The sequence below is a fragment of the Electrophorus electricus genome, chromosome 21 (genome assembly GCF_041902795.1).
Source record: "Electrophorus electricus isolate QZ-2024a chromosome 21, ASM4190279v1, whole genome shotgun sequence".
NCBI lineage: Eukaryota > Metazoa > Chordata > Actinopteri > Gymnotiformes > Gymnotidae > Electrophorus > Electrophorus electricus.
In genome coordinates this window covers 13,622,501-13,632,500 of record NC_137517.1, presented here as the reverse complement: position 1 = coordinate 13,632,500, position 10,000 = coordinate 13,622,501, and the positions used below count along the sequence as shown (strand labels likewise).

General features: G+C 45.8%; 1 protein-coding gene across 5 annotated transcripts in view; it reads right to left on the bottom strand.

Moving 5' to 3' along the window:
* The window catches only part of kcnt1a (potassium sodium-activated channel subfamily T member 1a), a 32,414-nt gene that overhangs the window by 6,957 nt on the left and 15,457 nt on the right, over positions 1 to 10,000 (bottom strand). For all 5 annotated transcript variants that reach the window (XM_081704614.1, XM_081704616.1, XM_081704615.1 and 2 more), the window contains 12 exons: positions 8,855 to 9,019; positions 8,504 to 8,640; positions 7,893 to 7,956; positions 7,464 to 7,572; positions 7,208 to 7,316; positions 6,671 to 6,820; positions 4,040 to 4,269; positions 3,656 to 3,869; positions 3,423 to 3,528; positions 1,690 to 1,862; positions 807 to 878; positions 456 to 590 (listed from right to left, as the gene is read on the bottom strand). In XM_081704614.1, the coding sequence (XP_081560740.1) occupies positions 456 to 590; positions 807 to 878; positions 1,690 to 1,862; positions 3,423 to 3,528; positions 3,656 to 3,869; positions 4,040 to 4,269; positions 6,671 to 6,820; positions 7,208 to 7,316; positions 7,464 to 7,572; positions 7,893 to 7,956; positions 8,504 to 8,640; positions 8,855 to 9,019 (1,664 nt within the window). The remainder of the gene's footprint in view (positions 1 to 455; positions 591 to 806; positions 879 to 1,689; positions 1,863 to 3,422; positions 3,529 to 3,655; positions 3,870 to 4,039; positions 4,270 to 6,670; positions 6,821 to 7,207; positions 7,317 to 7,463; positions 7,573 to 7,892; positions 7,957 to 8,503; positions 8,641 to 8,854; positions 9,020 to 10,000) is intronic.

Here is a 10,000-nt window from a genome sequence, read left to right as displayed (position 1 = left end):
GAGAGAGAGAGAGAGAGAGAGAGAGAGATAATGGGTGGGTCAGCTCCGTAATGATACTGAAACTAGGATACAACCCACTGAGAGAGAGAGAGAGAGAGAGAGAGAGAGAGAGAGAGAGAGAGAGAGATAATGGGTGGGTCAGCTCCGTAATGATACTGAGACTAGGATACAACCCACTGAGAGAGAGAGAGAGAGAGAGAGAGAGAGATAATGGGTGGGTCAGCTCCGTAATGATACTGAAACTAGGATACAACCCACTGAGAGAGAGAGAGAGAGAGAGAGAGAGAGAGAGAGAGATAATGGGTGGGTCAGCTCCGTAATGATACTGAGACTAGGATACAACCCACTGAGAGAGAGAGAGAGAGAGAGAGAGAGAGAGAGAGATAATGGGTGGGTCAGCTCCGTAATGATACTGAGACTAGGAAACAATCTAGAGAGTGGTTGCCTAGACCCACCTGAACATGGTCTGCACGTTGACGATGGTTTTCGCATCAGCCATGTAGTCCTCCTCTGCGCTCATCGTGCTCTCTTTGTCCACCACCACCAGATTATCCGCATACAGAATCCCACACTGCAATAGGCTGTCCAAGCTGCCAATTACACAAAATTACACCCGTCAGATTATTTGCATGCAAATTCCTAGCTGTCCAATGGGCCATATCAAGGCGGGATTTACGTATGCAGAACTTCCAATCAAAAGCTCATGCAAACACATGATCTTACAGCTAAGGTGCATTAACGGAGTCCCACACTGCTGTCTTCGCTGAATGCTACACTACAGGTAACAGGTTTAGAACGATCCTTACTTGTCAATGGTGCCCACCATGTAGTAGACCATGGGGAAACAGGAAATAGCTTCAAGGAAGTGCTCGTCAGGCCTACCAAGAAAAGGAAATGACATAAAATACACACACAAAAAAGTTTTTCCTTGATTTTTTTTTTTTTTTTTTGCCTTGCGTGAAAATATCACGAGAAAAGATTAAATAAGGAGAGGAAACATCTAAGGGGAAGAAAGACATCAGATTGTGCTCTGATGTCATTTGCTGCTTAAAATTTGAGGTTTGTTTGATTTCCTGTTTTCACGTTTTGCTTGCTGTCAGCCCTTTTCTTTCCCTCCTCGCTCTTCCCTTCCTCCTTCCATCTCTTCCCTTCCTCCTCGCTCTTCCCTTCCTCCTTCCGACTCTTTCCTTTTCCTCCTCTGTCTTGGCTTCTCTCCTTTCCTACACTGAAAGCAAGTCCTTGTTTCTGTGGTAACCTGGGCCACGATGGACAACGGGGCTTTTCTCTTAACTCAGGGTCATTTAGGCTTTCTGCTGAAGAGTTTATTTGAAAGAGCATTACTGGAGAAAATACTCTCTCTCTCTCTCTCTCTCTCTCTCTCTCTCTCTCTCTCTCTCTCTCTCTCTCACACACACACACACACACACACACACACACACACACAGCAACCGGAGGCAAACCTTGGAGTCAGACAAGCCCGTAGCTGTCAGGGTTCTCCAAACAAACCTGAGAATGAGTCAGTGTGTGGGCTTGGAGCTTGTTTGTGTGTGTGTGTGTGTATGTTTGTGTGTGTGTGTGTGTGTATGGCAGGGGTGGATGGTTTGTGCTCATCTGCATTTAACTTCATGTTAGAGCATATCTTTTTGCTAGTGTATATGCACAAATTGTGTGTGTGTGTTGGAAACTCACTGATTATCCAGCAGCAGTACTATGGGGTTGAGTTCTCTCCTGGGCCGATAATACGCTCTCAGTGGTACTATGAAGTTGTACAGGCCATTTCCCGCCGTCTCCGCAGAAACGATGATGAGTTTGTTCCTGAAGCCATACGCTTTCGCATCCTCAAAGCTCACGTGCTTACAAGCCTATAACACACCGCATCAGTAGAAGACAGCAGGACATGACATGCAGTACCAGTGCAATGTAACAGTACATGACATGCAGTACCAGTCCAAGCTAACAGTACATGACATGCAGTACCAGTCCAATGTAATGGAACACGACATGCAGTACCAGTCCAAGCTAACAGTACATGACATGCAGTACTAGGCCAATGTAACGGAACATGACATGCAGTACCAGTCCAATGTAACAGTACATGACATGCAGTACGAGTCCAATGTAACAGAACATGGCATGTAACAGTACGTGGCATGCAGTACCAGTCCAATGTAATGGAACATGACATGCAGTACCAGTCCAATGTAACAGTAGATGACATGCATTACAAGTTCAATGTAACGGAACATGACATGTAACAGTATATGACATGTAGTAACAGTCCAATGTGATGGAACATGACATGCAGTACCAGTCCAATGTAACAGTAGATGACATGCATTACAAGTTCAATGTAACGGAACATGACATGTAACAGTATATGACATGTAGTAACAGTCCAATGTGATGGAACATGACATGCAGTACCAGTCTAATGTAACAGTACATGACATGCAGTACCAGTCCAATGTAACAGAACATGACATGCAGTACCAGTCCAATGTAACAGTATATGACATGCAGTACAACAGTACATGACATGCAGTACCAGTCCAATGTAACAGTACGACATGCAGTACCAGTCCATTGTAACAGTATATGACATGCAGTACCAGTCCAATGTAACAGTACATGACATGCAGTACCAATCCAATGTAACAGTACATGACATGCAGTACCAATCCAATGTAACAGTACATGACATGCAGTACCAGTCTAATGTAACAGTACATGACATGCAGTACCAGTCCAATGTAACAGTACATGACATGCAGTACCATTCCAATGTAACAGTATATAAAAATGCAGTACCAATCCAATGTAACAGTATTGGCTTAAAACCAGTTTTTCATACTATATGCTTTTATCTATATAAACATGTCTACAACCACTTCATTGCATATAGAATGTATTTAATATCATCACTTAATCATACAATAAATGTACACCTGGTATACTGCAGTAACAAAGTTCATGTAACTTTGCTGCCTCTGGCCAAACAGGGTAGCAATGTACTGTACGGCTCATGGCAATTCTACATACTACCACAATATATTACCAAAATGGGCTTTTTCAACAATGTACTGTGTCTTGTAATACATGTTTTTCAGGATATGGTTGGACAGGATGTACAGGATGTACAGGACATGCGCAAGGTATGATTAAGTTTAGAGTTAGGTGGGTTATTTTCAGCTCATCTTTAAATTAAGATACTTTTACCAACTGTCTAAATAGTTCCTAATTGAACTTATTATCACACTGAAAGCTTAACAGGTAAAAGTAGCATATGCCTTGTTAGCATAAATGTACAGCTGTTATGAACACTATTAGCATGGTAGCATCTCCATGACTGCTGGCACTCAGGATGAATGTCAGCTGCTAGCACGTTGGATCGCTAGCGTGCGGGTCGGACATAAAGCGCTGACCTCGTCCAGCCGCAGACAGCAGAATTCCGCTTTCTGGAGCAGAAGGTGGCAGAGTGTTGGTGAGCTTCCGATGTAGGGTGAATTGGGAGGGTAACCCTTTACACACCTGTGGACAACAGAAGCGCAGTACAGACACATACATTGCTGACCAGTCCCATCCTATGCGTAAACATAGTTTAACAGAAATCCTTGTTGTTTTTAGTTATGGAAGGTTGTAGATCGGTACAGCGTACTCGGAGGCAGCGGGCACTTCCTCGTCCGAGTGTGCGGCCTCGTCTTCTGATTGGTCGCTTAGGAGGTCACATGGCAGTAGGGAGGCCGAATCGGCGATCTCCAGAACCGGAGCGATGCTGGGCCGGCGGCTCCCTGCTCCGTTCTCTGTGGGCAGGGCCAGTTTGCTCATGTCTCCAGTAGGGCTGGTGTTCTGGAAGTCCATAGCAACGGTACCTAATGAGAAGATGTCAAACAAACAAACAAAAAATAGAAAAAATAGAAAATGTCTCCAAATGGGGACAGAATGAGGAAGAACTCGGAAACTCAAAGGGAGCTCCGAACACAAAGGACTTCGAAAGGTCATTACATGTCTCTCTCTATCCCTGTCTGTCTCTCTGTCTCACCCATGCTGGTGATGATACTGTGGACGGGTAGTCCAGATGGGCTGTTGAGGATGTCACAGTGGCCTTTGCCTTGATGCGCTTCCTGTCTGATGGTGAAGGCAGAGTTTTCCTCCTTAGTGATGTTGATATAGTAACAGGTGTCAGCAGAGGCCATGATGTGCCGCGGCCCAGGGTTCAACAGAATGCTCTTATTGTCCTCTCGCTTTATCCCTATCAAACACACACCATACCTACACACACACACACACACACACACATACACACACACACACACACACACACATACACAAACACATACACACATACAAACAAAAAGGCTGCTGAAAAACTTTATTTGGCAACCTTGACCCACGGGAAAAAAAAATCATGATTTTGAGATGTACATTAGTTTGCCAGATTGTTAGGAACTCTTCTCCAGTAGTGCGTAGTGCTTCTTTAGACCTTCAGAGCTCGCCTGGGTTTGCCCTCTCCAAGGTACTGCATTGCCTTGTGTAGGAACACAGAGCACGGAACCATGCGGCCTTCTCACCCGATAGGGCCGTGATCCGGAGACTGAGCTGGTTGCTGGGCGACCCAGCAGACAGGCGCCCAGCAACCAGACTTGTTGTCATATACCTAGTGACATGGTACGTCGTCACGCTGGATCCGTCCCGTGCGAGTGCGGCAGACCTGGTCAGCAGTGCGTCCCGCCACTCCGATGGTCTTTGGCGGGTTTCGGCCCTGTTGCTGCGTGTCAGGAAAAACCTTCCACACACACCACAACACTGCCGCTGACCGGCCTGCCGGCCTGGATCGCGAGTCACGTTCCTCACAGGAAAATTTGGATCCTTCCATCAGCCAGAAGAAGCCGAACTCGCCAGTAAGTGGTGCACTGGGAAACGACATCTTGCAAGCCTGGTGCCGAACCGGGATGTGATGTGCCTGGTTCTGATCCATCTGGTCCCATTTACCCCACGATGTCACCAAGTGCCATCACTCTCAGAACATTTGAACTGACGCTAGAAACACCGTCTGTGTGTGTGAAGAGGGATCTACCTCATAACCTGGCATTATTAAGCGGAAGAGAAATTTAAATAAATAATAAAAACATAAAATAATCGGCACACTACAACATCTGAGCAGCGCAAATACGCGAGAGGTCAACTGTCATTCTCCTCTCCTCTCGCTCTCCTAAATTACCCAACTCGCTCCCGGTCTCTAGAAACACAAACAGTTTCAGCAGGGCAGTTTGAACCCCTGCGTTCATCTCCATCTGAAAACACCTCACAAACACCATTTGGTATGTAATGCCAGACCCACAAGAGTCTGGTTATTACGCAACGCCTGGCGTCCCACCGAGCCAGCCTCCACTCACATTGACACTCCATCCATTTAGCGGCCGGCTCTGATCTCGCGCCGTCGTAAAAGCGTATCGCTCCGCTGTGCCTGTAACTGGTCTCCAGAGCTCACGTTTACAGAGAGAGTGAGAAAAGGGGAGTCTCGCGTGTTCCGCGCGGTACCGCAAGCGAGTTCTAACTTAAACCGCGCACGCAGATTCACGCAGTCGCACGTTTATAGAGGTTCAGAACTGAGAAGAGGGCGAACTTCTTACACACACAGATTTTTGCAAAAGAAACAAAGGTATGAATGTGTGTTGGGGTGAGCGTGTTTACTTCTTTCTTATGTGTGTCATTCAGGATGGGTAGTGTGTGTGTGTGTGTGTGTGTGTGTGTGTGTGTGTGACCCATCATGCTGCAAATGAAAAAGCATATTCATCGAAATGAGCACGCGTACGCGACATCTCCAAAACGCGGTGAATATTCAAAGAAACGCATGGAGCTTCTCCTTTCCATGTCCCCCAGGAACAGGTGCTTCGGTTGCGCTGTGTCATTGGAATTGCGGCGTTTTCAGAATTTGCAGTGTGTTTCCGAAATGTAGCGCGCATCATCGTTGCTTTTGAATAAAGATCCTCAGTTTGTATAGCATTCATGAACTTGCATCACGTTTCTGAAATGACACACACGTCTTGTCTTTTTGATGAATGTTTTGTGTGGTTACAGTGCGGTTTTTTTTCATTTGCAGCGTGACGGGTCTTCTGGGCCACCATAGTGTAGAAAGCGGTCATTAATCAGAAAAGTGACAGATTACATGTCAAAAACATAATTCCAAAAGGAAAAGTGTAAACATTTTGCACTGATCAAACTTGATGGACATGCCATTAGTCTGTCAAAGATTAGAATGACTATAGCACTGAATTCTATCACCAACTGAACGTGTTTTCAGTGTTAGATGCGTACTTCTTCGGAGCTTGGTGTTTTCTTAGTTTCGATGCACGGATAAAGATTTGAACTGGTGATTCATTTATTTTGTCCGTCAAATTGACAAATAAAGTGTAAGGACAAATATTGACATTTTTGCGATACCGGGAATTATATTTGTATCTCTAGTATGAGTGAACATACTACCATAGTTGAGTAATGAGTAATGAGGAGGCATGACGTATTTGGACAGTAGTGAACACCGTTGCTCTACATGAATGGAGTGGGGATGTGGCGTGTCCAGGTTACCCAGGTAACGCAAGGCGTGGTGTCGAGGCATCTGGGTGTGTGTGTGTGTGTGTGTGTGTGTTTGTGTGTGTGCCCATGCACTTACTTCTTGTGTGCATGGAAGGCAGCATATGTAAAGCTTTTTTTCTCATACTCTCTGAAGAACATGCTGTCACTCAGCCGGATGTGATACACCTCGTTGCCAGAGCAACGGCCATACATCCTCTGCCACTGTTCTGGGGACTGCTGGCCCTCCCTACACAGGTTATTAACACATGATTATACACATATAAAGGTCCTATTACATAGTTATTGGCATGTGATAACGTAATTGCTGAAATGTGATTACCAAGGCATTGGGAAGGGAGTGACATGGAGCGAGTGTGTGAGAGAATGTGCGAACTCACTCGATACCACAGTGTGGTGTTAGGACATGATGTTGTGGCTGACATCAATGCGTTTGTTTACCTCCAGCGTGGAAAAAAGTGAGAGAGGGAAATAGAAGGAAAGATAGAACTAATGATGGAGTAACAGAGAGAGAGAGAGAGAGAGAGAGAGAGAGAGAGAGAGAGCGAGAGAGAGAGAGAGAGAGAGAGAGATTGGGAGAGATGACGACGAGCCATGGAAGGAGTCCGCTACTAACTGGCCCCGGGAAGTGTGCACCAGCAGGGTGACCAGCGTGGACGTGGCCGGGCACAGGCAGTTCAGAGCCAACAGGGCGTACTTGAACTCCTCCTCACACACAACGTGGTCTGTAGCGGGAAACAGAGACAGTGCTTAGAGCCGAAATGGCCGACAGTGTAGGAGCAGGTGATGTAGCTCGTAGTGGCTAAAGGAGAGAGAGAGAGAGAGAGAGAGAGAGAGAGATAGAGAAACAGACAGACAAATGAAATAATCACCTGCAAATTTGACGTGAAACTTGTTTTCAGGTTTGAGGATCTGTACGTAGAGGGGGCAGTTTGGGGCAAAGTCCTTGACTGCCCAGGCTCTAAGTATCGTCTGATGGTCCTGCCATCACAATTCAGACTTTTAATCAGACATACACAATCAAATAACAGTAGTAACTTATTTGGGTTAACGGAAACACGAAGTATAAACAACAGCCAATCAATCATAAATAAACAGTGAGGCCATCAGTTTATGAACTGTGAGTGAAGGCGATCTGAAACGCAGCAATCATCTGTTCAAGCTTACCAGTATGTGGCTGTACACTGGTTTTAAGTAAACCAAGGGAACAGGCAAGTGGTCCGTCAAGGTGGTGCTTGTGTGCTGGGAGTACTAATCACTGTGATTGTGAGAGGCGGGGAGAGACCGGTCATGGTTCTTACCGCGGCCATGCGGTCGGCCTCGTTTCTGCTACTTAGGATAAAGCAGGCCTCCGCGTCGTCCATCCTGCGACGGAGGCCAAGCGCCGACGGACCAATCGGAGAGATGCGTAATGAAAGGGACACCAATCAAGGAGGGTAACCACATAAAAGGGGTATCAGTTGCCGCCCGACAACGGGCGGAGAATAACGTGTCAGAGAGAGAAACGCACCGACACAGATCGGCCCGGTGACTCAGCGCCCGCCGACCGCGCGTTCCGCGGAAAGGGCATGTGTGCGCAAAACGCAGACAGACACACGCAAAGCATGCCATTATATAGAGAGCCTTCGGATGCTAAAAATTCCTCCCTGTTATTAGCCTTTGGTGGTTCTGAAAGCAAAACACCATGGCAACAGATGAAAGAGAGATGGGAGTATAGGAACGAGAGGAGAGGGATGCAGAGAGAGAGAGAGAGAGAGAGAGAGAGAGACAGAGCGCTTTTGTGTATTATGTGATGCTGTATGGCTGGTGTTCTTTCATCGGTGATCTGTGATTGGCCGATATGACCTGGGGATTGGCCGATATGACCCTGGTGTGGGCTGTCAGCTATTGGCTAGTGTGAGCTGTCACTCACTTGGCCCGGAGAAGGTCCTGGTTTTTGAGAGCGGAGCCTTGTAGGTAAATGACCCTCTGAGACCAAAGTGGAATTTGCAGAACTCGTCTCACCTGGCTGTCTGCCTCGCATGGACACAGGATCACCACGTAATAATCCTACACACACACACACACCCACACACACACACACAAAACACATTACTGTACTAACTACAATTATCTTCAATAATCTTCACCCTAACCTGGTGATGACCTTACATTAAAGCTGACCATTAACAAGCATTAACAACAACGGATCAAAGGGAAAATCACAACCAAAACCACAAGGGTAAAGACACATTCACACACACACACACACGCCATGTCAGACCTGTGTGCGTGGGTGAGCATAGAACTCATTGAGGAAGTCCATGAGAAGGTCGATCTTGAGTGAGCTGACGCAGAGCACGGCGTGCTTCTCTGTCTGGGCGCGGTGACGGCTGTAGTTACCGCCTGACTTCTGCCTCTCCATCCACAGGTAGATGAGCTCCTCAAACTGTGCACAAAGAGAGATAAACTGCAATCTTAATGGTTAAAGAGAGTTTGAATGTTCTTTTAAACAAACAACATAATGTTCAATCGACTGTTGTATTATCCTTTATTGCAAACTCTGGAATCTAAGGCCAGGGACACGCCAAAATAACACTGAACGAATGCGAGCGATGGGCGATCGCCTTCCGCCAGCTCCATCACCCGTCCGTGGTCTGTGCGCAGACTTCTTATAACGTGCATTTCTGAGTTCGGCGCGACTCCAACCTCTTCTTGACGTCCATAAAAATTGTGCGTGGTAACACGCATTTATCAAGGGAATGACAAATGTTCCACCTGCTCGCTAGATAGTTAGCAAAACAAAACCACTTTCTGTGGAGAAAAATGCCTCAGTGCCTCAAGCCCCAATGCGACAAAAGCCTTCCTTTTTAGAAACTATAATGTTCAGTTTTTGTTGTTGTATTATAATCATAGTATTATTGTTATATTATTGTTGTATTATTATTATTGATTACATTCATATCCTGTAACCCGAACTTTGGCAATACAGAGAGGTAGAGGCAAAGAGAGAGAGAGAGAGAGAGAGAGAGAGAGAGAGATACAGAAGGAAATAGACAGCAAAATAGAGACTGAGAATCAGAGGGAGAGACAAAATAGAGACTAAGTCAGAGGAGGAGATAAAAGAGAGATTGAGAGTCAAAAGAGACAAAATAGAGAATAAGAGTCAGAGGAGGAGATAAAAGAGAAATTGAGAGTCAAAAGAGACAAAATAAAGACTAAGTCAGAGGAGGAGATAAAAGAGATTGAGAGTCAAAAGAGACAAAATAGAGAATAAGAGTCAGAGGAGGAGATAAAAGAGAGATTGAGAGTCAAAAGAGACAAAATAGAGACTAAGTCAGAGGAGGAGATAAAAGAGAGATTGAGAGTCAAAAGAGACAAAATAGAGAATAAGAGTCAGAGGAGGAGATAAAAGAGAAATTGAGAGTCA